The following is a 12361-nucleotide window of genomic DNA, read 5'->3' as shown; positions in this document are numbered from 1 at the left end:
CTTTCAATGAAAAAAATATAATAAATAAAGTAAACTAAAAAATCTTATACTTCCAAAGGCAGAGTAATATTAAATTACATTACAAAAAATAAAGCTTGGGAGAACATAACTATACACCTTAAAACTAAGTACGGAGTAATTAAAATTTAATATGAAGCCAACTACATTTATTCGGAACTCGGAAGATGATATTTTCATAACCCAAGAATTTTGTATAATAACCGCATTCCTCTCTTTTTCTCTCTCCAAGTCTTTAAAAAAATTCTAATCTCCATAGTTAGTTTTAGGCTATTATCAATTTTTTGATTAATGATAAGTCTTTAAATTTGTCCGTTTTAAGTCTTTTGAATTAATAAGAATAAATTTTTGTCCTCTCTCAACAGGAGAGTTGTTCTAGCCATTCATTATGTTGATTTTACTTATATATTGCATTTTAATCTGTCTCTTCGTAAGAGTTTGGAGTTATGAAGTTTGGTTTGTAATTGATTTGTTGGTAGAGATTAATGCGATGATACGGCAGACACCAAAATTACAATTACCATGAACAACATCAAATTCAATTCTATCTCAAAACTACAACAGATTGAAAACCCCCTCTTAAAAGGCTGTGTCAAACAGCGATGTAAAAAGGAATATTCAGAATTGTCAGATCTCATTGAATTATCTTTAATTAAATTGTTATGTACTAATTATTATCTTTGATGTAAATATAGTATGACTCCTTATTAATAAATCAAGTATTATTAAAAAAAAATTTGTATAATAATCTATGGCGAATGACACTATACTAGTATGGGGTCGCAAGTTGTATTTAGAAAAATACATGCTCGTACTTTTCAATTGAATAAAAAAATGAAAATTGATGATAGTTCAATTAGTAAGTACTTAAATCACGTGGTCTCGAACTGTAAAGTTTGAAATAGTTGCTACAAAGTAATTATTAATTTATCCATCGTTTTAAGTATATTTTATTTATTGTTGTTAATGTGTAAGAAAAAATATATTTAGATTAAATCTTATTTGAATTATCTTATTGCATATTTTTATAAGGTAATTTTTTATAAATTTTAAATATATGTAGTTCAATATACAGATGATCAAATGAACAAATTAAATTGCGTAAAAAAATCAAATATAACAAGTATAATAAAACAAAGAAAATATTAAATTTTGTCAATCTTGTTTTAAATTTATTTTCTATATTCTATATCCTATAAGTGACATTTATTAAATTTAGTATTTCTTTCCTTTTTAAAAGTGAGTTTATAACTATTAAGTTGGTGTTTATATTTCATATATAATAGGTAGGTACAATTATGTTTTTATTTTAAACATAATATACGTGAAATTTTACATTATATTTTCATTAGATTTTTATATCTGCTATTGAATCAGTTAAACTAAGATTGAAGACAAAATAGTAAGTATATAACATTAACTCACACTCAATTTTCATTTTCTATTTAACATAATAAGAACTTATATTTAGTGTATTTAAATTATGAAAACTATGATTAGAATATGAAAACAAATAGAAAATGACAATTATACCCTCATGATAGCAATATTAATATATAAATACATTATGTTTAATAATTAATTAAGTTTGGGAGCCACAAAGAGCCCAATTAGCTTCACTTCCAACTCGAGGCATAGTAGTCTTCTTTGAGTTGATATCCACCTTAAAATTAGAGCCACACATTGCTCCTTCACTATCTATTCTTGGCATTGCCTTCATTTTATTCTTTGGATGCTCAAAGCTCATTAAACCTACTTCACTATGGAACATACATCCTGTGAAAAAAAACATTTGTAAATTTACAATCTATCTATCTATACATTATACTAAAGCAAAATACAAATGACAAAAGCACACTTAGAAAACAATGAGCTGTCAACTTCTCAAAAAAAATTTTCCCTCCATTTATCAAAGATGATGTCATGATTTGCTAATAGAATAAGTGGAAAATATATGACTTATCATTCATCATCATCCTACCCAGTATATCCCGCTCTTAGAAAAACTAAGGCCAGGGTTTGGGGAGGGAAAGACGGCGGCAACTCATACCCATAAAGGAAAGCGCGGCCAAAGGAGTCCCCCGGCTCGAAGAAGATAAAGAGACGTGAAAAACACGTGCAAGACAACTTAAAGTCCTATAAAAGATAATTTAGTAGCTTTCATTTTCAAAACCAAAAAATTTGTTTTTTGTAATAATAATAATTTGCTAGCTTTCGTTTTGGAAACCAAAAATAATAAGTTGTCACTTACAATCTTATAGTAATCAATAAGATAATTGAGCTAATTACATAGGTCCGTCTCAACATTAAGATAGTCTCATACAAGACAAGTTATTTTTAACTTTAAATTTGTATTATTATTTAAATTATTTTTAAATATATAAATATTATCATCATTTAAATATTTTATTTTAATTAATATTGTAATATGTGTTCAAAACAATTTATTAAAATTAGAATTTAGTTTAACATAGTTCATTATGCTTACTTAGTAAAGATTAAAACAATATTAAAATAAATTATTTAACATCATACATAACTTATAAAAAAATATTTTAAAAATCAAAAATGAATTAAATATTAGCTATTATATGCTATTAATAATTCATAGAAAATGAATAACCAATAATTTAAAATTTATTTTCTTTGTTTTTTTTAAATAATGAAAAACAATAAATAAAAAAAAATTGTACATCGGACAGGGATTACCTAGTTTATTAATGAACAAATTGTCATCTTTATTTGAACATAAAACCTATAGTTAGCTGATTTTGAGCATATACAAATAAAAATTGCGTTTAAATTTCATTTTATTTGTATAATTTTTATGTTCTTTAAAGAAGTTTTCACTTTTTATTTAGATGTTCTATTTGTTGTTCACATAAATAAATTTTCCATTTATATCACAAATTTTGGAGAAAAATAACCTTTGTTTTTACTCATTTTAATATTTTATTAATACTTATAGTCTCTACATATCTTCCACTAATTTCATTTTAATTTTGTTATTGTCTCTACATGTTTTTCACTAACTTCATAAAAATATTTTTTTATTAGTTGTAGTCCCCATATTATTTTCCATTAACTTTCTTTTAATACATTTTTAATATTTATATCCCCGCTTTTCCTCCATTAAATTTATTATTCTATAAAATAATATTTCTATTATCTAAAATATTCTATTTTCCTTAAATCTCGTGAACATTTGCTTGTGAAAACTTTATTTAAAAACAGAAAGAGTACATCTTTATAACGTAATCAAAAATATGAAATGAAGTGAGTAGCTAAAGTCGAACTTACCGGAAGGAAATGGTGCAAAAGATTTAGCACAACTTTCTTTAATTACAACCAAATTATCAGAGATAACCACAGATCCATCAGCAGCAATCCCCCAAAATAATTGCACTCTCTGATCAGTTCCCTGTTTTCAAAAATATGTTAATAAAGACCTTTAAAATAGTTAATTAAGTAATTAATTTGTTAATCAATTACAATTAATTAGGAGTAAAATTTGATTAATACCAGAGCAACAAATACAGTGCCAGCTTTTTGATCAAAGATGACAAACCCGAAGCAGCCTTCAAAACCCTTAAGAACTTGATCAGCAGGGTATGGACCCCGGTCTCGGAGGGTTCGATAAGCTTCAATTGTGAACATGGCTTCATTGGTAGTTCTTCCTAGACCATATTGTTTGTTTAAGGTGTTCAAATTATGCAAACTTCCCAAGAATAAGCAGTACATGTTGTCCACCCCCATAAACAATCTATAAAAAATTATATATCATTAGCCTATGTTAAAAAAATAGTACAATATTTATTATATATTATTTTCAGTTTTTTAGAAATTCTATTAATACTAGTATATTAATAAAAATGTCATATGATATGTATATCAGAATTACTAGAATCCCAATAGTTATTGATCTGTAACTTGGATTTTATACTTTATTATTTTCATATTGTTGTTTGATATAACCTTTTGTTACACCTTCATTTCATTTAAATGTAACATATATCTCTCAAATTAAGTGTGTATACATAGTGGAATCTCGTATTTTCAAATACTACTATATTTCAATTTTAAGATCATATTTATCTCATATTGATTAAAGTGTTTTTCTTTTATCCATACAATTAGAATTTAATTCACGTACAAAAAGGTTTAGTTTTATTTTCCATTGTTATAGGAATTCTCTAGCCTTATCTCCAAATAAAAAAAATATTATATTTTGGAAATGTCTTTTTACACCCTTAAATTAAACAACAATAATTAAAAAAAAATGTGAAGTTTATTAGTACATAATTACCTTTGATCATGTATTTGAGGTCCCTTACGAGAGGAATGAGCAAGAAAAGCAGAATTACCAAAGCCAATAGAAAGAGGGACATTATGAGAATAAGATTGTTGGAAGGTCTTAACAATATCTTGAGGATACTTTGGCTTGTTACCCGACCCGGTTGAATGTGAAACCGGGCTGTTAAGCTCCTTGGGTGGATCCACCAAGTTCTTGTTGAATATTGCCAACATTTTCTTTGATCTTATCAAACAATTAAGAAACTTAAACTCTTTACTGACAATAATTACAGATTTGATGAAATAAATGTATTTTTTCTTAAGGGTAATACGTAGAATGAAAGAAAGATACTCCTATGTAACAACTAATAAAATGTGTTTATATAGGTGGTGTAAGATGGATAAATTGAGAAGATTATCTATAAATTAAGCAACTTTTAATTAATTAAATAATACATCGATATGATCTGTCAATCTAATCTAATAATAATCCATAATATTCCTTCTTTTTTTGTTTTGAATAAATACACGAAAGTCAATGCAATCAACAAGATTCATAAGAATTTCCCTTTACACGTCTCCAACGAGGCATAAATTTAGTTACTAAAATTACTTATTTTAGAAATATTTGAGGCATAATTTTATTTTAAGTTTTCATATTAATATAATATCAAGCAAAATACTCTTATCTTTTAATATTTATAATACACATCATGAGAATATGCGTAATAAATGAGTTTAATAGATCAACTTAATTATATGATTTATAAGAATATAACCTCCTTTTTGACGTTGTCTCACATCAAGAGAGACAGTCTCTCACAAAATTATCGGATATTTATATATATCAATATGAGCCTAAATCTATTTATGATCCTGAAAAAATTACAACAAGCTAGTTTTTAATATGATGCAAGTAAATTAGCTAGGAGTCGTTTTTGATTTTGTAATTAATTTTTTTAATATTCTTTAGTATTATGCTGATAAATAATAATATAATCATCTTAATTAGATAGCTATAAGAAAATACTTGGGAACTAAATGACATTTTAGGAAAATTTTGACTTATTCAACAATCAACATATAATCTCCATATATTTTCTTAGCAAACAAAAAGAAAATATATTATTAGTCAAGAGGAAGGAAAATTTTAGTCATTAATAGACTTTCACCTTTAATTTAAAAGAAGATGATATATACAGATAATACATTTTAAGAGTTGTATATAAGAAAGAAATCTTTTATTTTTTTAAATATAATTTAATATTATTTTTGCTTTGAAAATATAACATTCTTAATTATATTTTATTATTTTGTCATTATATTCTTTCTTAAGAATTTTAAATAAGTACAAAAAGTATTAATTGTTCCCAATTTCTATACTAGATTTTCTTAGAAAGCTAAAATTATTGATAATAAATAAAATTTATTAATTGTTATATACAGTCCTAAGGACTATAAATATCATTACCTTTAAAAGAATTTATAAGTAAAAAAATATTTTCATACCTATATGGAGTATCATTTTATAAGTTTCACTAATAGAGTATTCTTTAATACCTTATTTATTTCATTATACTTGCTATATTAGACTTTCTACACAATTTAATGTGCTATTTTGATTATTTATATCTTCAATTACACATAACTAAAAATTATTAAAAGTTAATTTTATGAAAGTTTGTGATTGGACGATTCAAACAATATTGCGTTTGACTATATAACAAATACTCCCTCGTACTCTACCCTTTAGTCCCATTTTTTTGTTACCATTTACTTATCACTATTAATTTGTATTTTATTCTAAATATATAGGTTAAAACATAGTCATGTTGGATGTTATTTAATTTGTCTTAATACAAGAGTAATTAATATTAAACTTTTTATAATTTTAAATAAAAATAATTAGAAATATTAAGAGTTAATATATTATAGCGGCAAGTTGAAGAAATTAAATGAGACAAATTGATTGAGAGTATTTGAAAACATGTAAAGTAATAATGATAATTTAATAATAATAATGATAACAATAGTAGCAAAGAGAATTGATAAACATTCTATGTGTCATACATGACTCATGTGATGCGTTTGAAATGGATGATCGGAAAATTGTGAGGATTGAGCTTATTTATTCTCCTACAAAAACCAACTGCGTAAATATGTGTGCTCATTCGTCTTCATCAAAGGTGACTTTGATATGAGTCAGCATGTCCGCTGGATTAATTGATACATCTACTAAGATATAATCTCATAAAGTTCTTAAAATCTTTTTATTTATATTATAAATTTTGGATAAAATTAATTTTATCCATCAACATTTTAATATTTTAATAATTTTTATGGTCTTTACATATCTGTCACTAATTTCATTTTAACATTTTTATATTGCTTATGTTTTTTCACTAATTATATTAAAATGTTTTTTTAATAGTTGTGACCTCATATATTTTTCACTAACTTTCTTTTAATATTTTTAATGTTTGTTGTCCACACTTTTCCTCAATCAAATTTATCATTCAATAAGATAATATATTCACCATCTAAAAGATTCAATGTTTCTTAATTCTCATGAATATTTCATGAAGGAACTTCTTTAAGGAGCTGATGGAGTATTTTGAATGTTGTATTATACGATTTATTTTAGACATTCTAATGTGTTATTTTGGTTATTTATAAAAAATATTTATATATAAGTATGTAATTGGACGATTTAAGGAAGATCATACTTGATTATATTTTTTCTTACATGTTAATCGCAATATATAAAATAAATTTGAAAAATAAATCATTCCAATGACCTTAATATAAATATTTCAAAACGAAGAAAGTATTAGCTAGATTACCGGCCAATATATCAACTCCATGAGATTATACTCCTCATTTGATTAGTAATTTAAATAATCTTCCAAAAATATTATAACCTTCGTTTCTGAAAGTTGTTTCCATTTATTATTTTGAATTGTTTTATTTGTTAGTCTCACAATAAATCTTTTTATTTATGTCACAAATTTTAGACAAAATTAACTTTTTCTATCCCATTTTAATACTTTAATAATTCTTAAAGTCCCCACATATCTTCCACTAACTTCATTTTAACATTTTTATGTTGCTTATGACCCTATATTATTATACCGAAGAAAAAAAGAAAAATGGATAACGTTGATACGTATTATATACTAATGAATATTTTTTTTCCTAGATGTTTAAAAATAGTTATACATTTATCATAATTATTGATCAATGTAATTTTATCCAAATTTAATATTAAAATCAAAATTATATTATAATAATTATATTCAATTTAAACATTTAGTAAAATATATGTATTTTTATGAATATCAACTTATAGTACAAGACTAAACACATAAACAACGTTTGAAGTCATGTGTTAGGTAGTATGCAACTCTTAAAAATAAAAAATTAGATGACATCAAGAAGTTTCCTTTTCATCAACATAAACGTACACATAGGTAGTATTCCCCCCCCCCCCCCCCACACACATCAAGAATGGGGTTAGATTAAAAATTAAAATTTACTTATACTACCTATCAAAACACAAAGAAGAAATAAAAAAATCCAACTAAAAAAAAGCAAAAAAAAAAAAGCCTAATTAAAAACCGTAAACCTCATAATTAGGCAAACATGACATTACAAAATTAGTTGTAATTAGAAAGATATTTAGTTATTTCGGCTATTTTCATATGTTACTAATTTAATTTTTGCGTTTTTAATAAGACGGACAAAAGTAAGAAGTTTTAAAATTGTGTCCAAAGAATTAAGCTTGAGAATTAGATAAGGCCCAATTAGCTTCACTTCCAACACGAGGCATAGCACTCCTCTTAGATGAAACATCCACCTTAAAATTAGCACCACACATTGCACCTTCACTATCAATTCTTGGCATTGCCTTCATTTTATTTTTTGGATGTTCAAAGCTCATTAGCCCTACTTCACTATGGAACATACACCCTGCAAATTCATACATAAATCACTCTTAATTACCGTATAATCGTCGTGATTAAGTGCTAATCTTGACATCATTTTGAGCTTCTAAACATTAAATTGAAATTAAGAGTTTACCTACTTTTAGTAATGCCAAATTAATAGATTTAGCATAATCGTCTTTTTTTTCTTTACTAAATTCTATATCTCTATATCATATATTATATAAAATTCTTTTGGATGCTAAATTACAAATTTATCATTACTACGCTTAATAGAGCTAAATTTGATAAGAATTCTAATAAATTAGGTGGAACTATTCTGATGAATTTTGTACTAATACAAATAGAAAAAAAAATTTAATTTTTTATATTATAATGATTTTATCAATCTATATCTCTATATCATATATTATATCATTTTTATTATCGATCTATTTATGATAATTAAACTTCTAAAAATCATAAATTTTAGAACTTACCATAAGGAAAAGGTGCAAAGGATTTTGCACAGCTTGCTTTTATAACATCTAAATTGTCAGACATAACCACAGACCCATCTGCCGCAACTCCCCAGAATAGTTGCACTCTTTGATCAGCTCCCTGTTTCACAACCCAAATAATAACAATAATTAATCTCTGTAATTAATTAATCAATTAGGATTTAAGGGTGTACTCACAAGTCACATCCATATAATTTTTTTGCAACATTGCAATTACTTGTACTATTCACTTATGTTCCCTAATATGTGATTAATTTTTAATTATATTTTTTAATATGTGATTAATTTTTAATCTATAAGTTAAAATATAGGCAAGTAGGATCTTATTTGGTTCGTCTCGATGCAAAGATTATTGATATTAAATTTTTATAATTTTTTATTATATCTAATTAGAGATATAAAAAATTAAATTAGTACATTAGACCGTGTGAAAAAGCAAATATTAAAAGTATTTTGAAATAGAGAAATGATAATTTTTCATTTTTAGATGGCTCACTTATTTCGCAAAATTTCCATATTTGAAAATGGACTATACGACTATGTTATATAGTCAATACATTTTAATTTCTCTTTAATATTACCATTATAATTATTTTATTTATTAATTAACATTTTATTAAATTTTCACAATTTTTTTATAAAAATTACAAAATTATAAATAATTCAAATTGAAGGAATATAGAGTAGTATAGATTGATAATTACCAGAGCAGAGAACACAGTTCCAGCATTTTTATCATAGATTACAAATCCAAAACAGCCTTCAAGACCCTTAAGAACTTGATCAGCCGGGTATGGACCCCGATCTCGGAGGGTCCGATAAGCTTCAATTACAAACATAGCCTCATTTGTTGCTTTTCCTAGCCCATATTGTTTGATCAACGAGTTTAAGTTGTTCAAATTCCCCAAGAATATGCAATACATGTTGTCCACACCACAGAAAATCCTATAAATCACAAATTAATTCAATACAATTGTCATATAAATTAAATCAATACATATTGATTCGAAGTATTAGCCTGTGTTAATACATTAAGAAACAAACTCAACTAAAACCTTAAAATTTGTGGTTTTATAACATAGAAAAATACGTGATTATGTTTATTTTTAATATATATTTGCAATTTTAGAGTTTAAAGTGTAATTGTCTGTCTTGTATGAAATCGTCTCACAATGAGACGATTTCAAAATAAAAAATCCTTAAAGCTAAAATTTTTTATTATTTGACTACTTAACCCAAGTACGAGGAACATTTCGCATAAGACTATCTCATACAAGAATTTGTTAAAGCCTAAATATTTAAACTAACCCAAAAACTAATGTAAGATAACATTTGAGATCATGTGTGGTAGACATCTTTTACATCCCGACAATTGATACTCTAGAATTTAGAATATATTTATATATTTTATCAGTTTTTTGAAATAGCAATAAATGTGATTATATTTTTTATTAAATTCAAGTTGAATATCTATAAGTGAATTTGATCCAATAACCAGAATACCCACCAATCATACTATTTAAAAGCATTGCTATTTGGATTTTGGACATTATGGGTAAATTAGTACCTTTGTTGGTGAATTGGAATGCCTTTGGAAGGGGAATAAGCAAGGAAAGCAGAATTTCCAAAACCAAAAGAAATAGGTGTATTTTGAGAATAAGCTTGCTGAAATATCCTCACAATATCTTCAGCGTACTTGGGCTTGTTACCCGACCCGGATGAGTGTGAAACCGGGCTGTTCAACTCCTTTGGTGGATCCACCAAATTTTTGTTGAATATTGCCAACATTTTTAAGTATCAAGAATGATTAATAAATTTATAAGAATTCTTGAGAAATGGAGATTTGCAAATTGGATGTAGAATAATACCTTCTTTGGATAAAGAGTAAATAATGAAAGATTTATGTGTCCAAAGGTTGTGTATATATAGGTAGTCTACACCTGGAAACAAACAAAATACATTATCCATAAACCGAGTGGTAATATAAAAATACAAAATAAATATTCGTAATTATCTGAAATTATTTTATTCAATCTTTCTTGTGGATAAGTCTTACTCTTAGGACACTTTTCCAATATTTAGCTTAATTTAAGCCAAAAGTGATGGACCTTTCTAAAAGAAAATAGTTTTAGCTTAGTTTAACTTATGTATATATCTTTTTGTTTAACCTGATATATTATGTGAAAAAAATATTATTAGTATTAGAGTATATAATATATTATAAAAATTTAAAAAATAAAAATAAAAGTATCAAATATTATCTATACTAGTTGGAGTATTCTCTTAGTGCTCTTGTGTTTTTCTATTTAAAATATTTTACTTTAAGGAGATTAAAATTTTTTTTAAAAAAATTGTGAGCTAGTCCATAAAAAAAAATATTCATAAATCACACCCAATCTTGCACCGGATGATATTTTGTTTTTGAAAAAATATTTAATTGTGTATATCACTAAAACTTAAAATTTTTGGTGGTCAAGTTGATGAGTTGGCTGTTATCCAATAATTTGAGGGTGATATACATGAAATAAAATTAATAACTCAGCTAAAAGTTTACAATATTAACAATTAACATAAATATTAAGAAATTAATGGAGACCATTAAATTGTACGGGTATAAATTAATATAAAATTAAACGTAAGAGAACATTAAAATAAATATGTGAATAAGAATTAAAGAAAAAAAATTTGCAAAAATATATTAAAAATAAATATGTGATTTTTTTCCTTTTATTGTAAAAGAGTTTTTAGATATTAATATATTCTCTTATTTGCAAAAATATAAAATAAAGAAAATAATGAAAATACTGACTAAATAAAAATATTCATAATTAGAAAAACATATTAAAATGAAAAATGACACTATTTTCGCAAAATAATACTCATTTAAAATATAATACTCCATCTTATTCATCTAAAATGTTCCATTTGCTTTTGGGACACTATTTATCTATCACTATTAAATTGCATTTTATTATTAATCTATAAGTTAAAACATAGTCATGTGGGATCTTATTTGATTCGTTTTGATGTAAAGATTGTTAATATCAACTTTTTATAATTTTTAATTATACATAATTCGATATATTAAGGATCGAATAAGTGCATTGAATAGAGTGCATAAAGTAAATGAGACATTTTAGATGAATAGGAGGGAGTTCAATTTGCTCGAGGCCTATAGTTTATAGAAGGAAGTACTTTATACCAAGATTAAAATAAAATTAAGAATGACATTGATATGAGTCAGCATCTCTAATTTTGTCCACATGACTCAAAAGTGGATAAGGATGGCTCCTTCTACCCACCAATTTCTGACGCTTAATCAAAACACTAGTTCATGGAAAATCAAATTATTAGTTTTTTTTATGATTTTCTTACGGTTACTTTAACTATTGTTTAATAATAAATGATTTTAATTTTATGGGATATTTACCTAGATTAAACTCGAACAACTGAATAATCTGCTATAACAAGTTTTATTATTTTGATAAAAAAATAAATTAAAAAAATGTCGAAAAGAATATATAAAAAATAAAAATTTTAGAATTCTGTATGTAAATTTTCGAAAATTTTCTCCAGCTTTATATGAATTTTCAATTTACTTTTTTG

At 25.1% G+C, this 12361-nt stretch overlaps 2 protein-coding genes across 2 annotated transcripts; both read right to left on the bottom strand.

Moving 5' to 3' along the window:
- Positions 1 to 1406: 1406 nt before the first annotated feature.
- On the bottom strand, positions 1407 to 4690 carry LOC130815846 (stem-specific protein TSJT1-like). Its single transcript, XM_057682349.1, has 4 exons — positions 4325 to 4690; positions 3541 to 3781; positions 3319 to 3439; positions 1407 to 1794 (listed from the first exon to the last, which is right to left on the bottom strand). Exons 1-4 carry the CDS (start codon positions 4543 to 4545, stop codon positions 1601 to 1603), a joined length of 777 nt encoding a protein of 258 aa, XP_057538332.1. The 5' UTR covers positions 4546 to 4690; the 3' UTR covers positions 1407 to 1600.
- A 2929-nt stretch (positions 4691 to 7619) lies between these two features.
- Positions 7620 to 10863, bottom strand: LOC130815447 (stem-specific protein TSJT1-like). The gene is made up of 5 exons (XM_057681925.1): positions 10812 to 10863; positions 10323 to 10695; positions 9460 to 9700; positions 8735 to 8855; positions 7620 to 8280 (listed from the first exon to the last, which is right to left on the bottom strand). Exons 2-5 carry the CDS (start codon positions 10541 to 10543, stop codon positions 8087 to 8089), a joined length of 777 nt encoding a protein of 258 aa, XP_057537908.1. The 5' UTR covers positions 10544 to 10695; positions 10812 to 10863; the 3' UTR covers positions 7620 to 8086.
- Positions 10864 to 12361: the final 1498 nt, after the last annotated feature.

Source organism: Amaranthus tricolor, chromosome 6, assembly GCF_026212465.1.
Source record: "Amaranthus tricolor cultivar Red isolate AtriRed21 chromosome 6, ASM2621246v1, whole genome shotgun sequence".
Taxonomy (NCBI): Eukaryota; Viridiplantae; Streptophyta; class Magnoliopsida; order Caryophyllales; family Amaranthaceae; genus Amaranthus; species Amaranthus tricolor.
The sequence above is the reverse complement of the archived record's forward strand: the minus strand, read 5'-3'. Positions and strand labels throughout refer to the sequence as shown.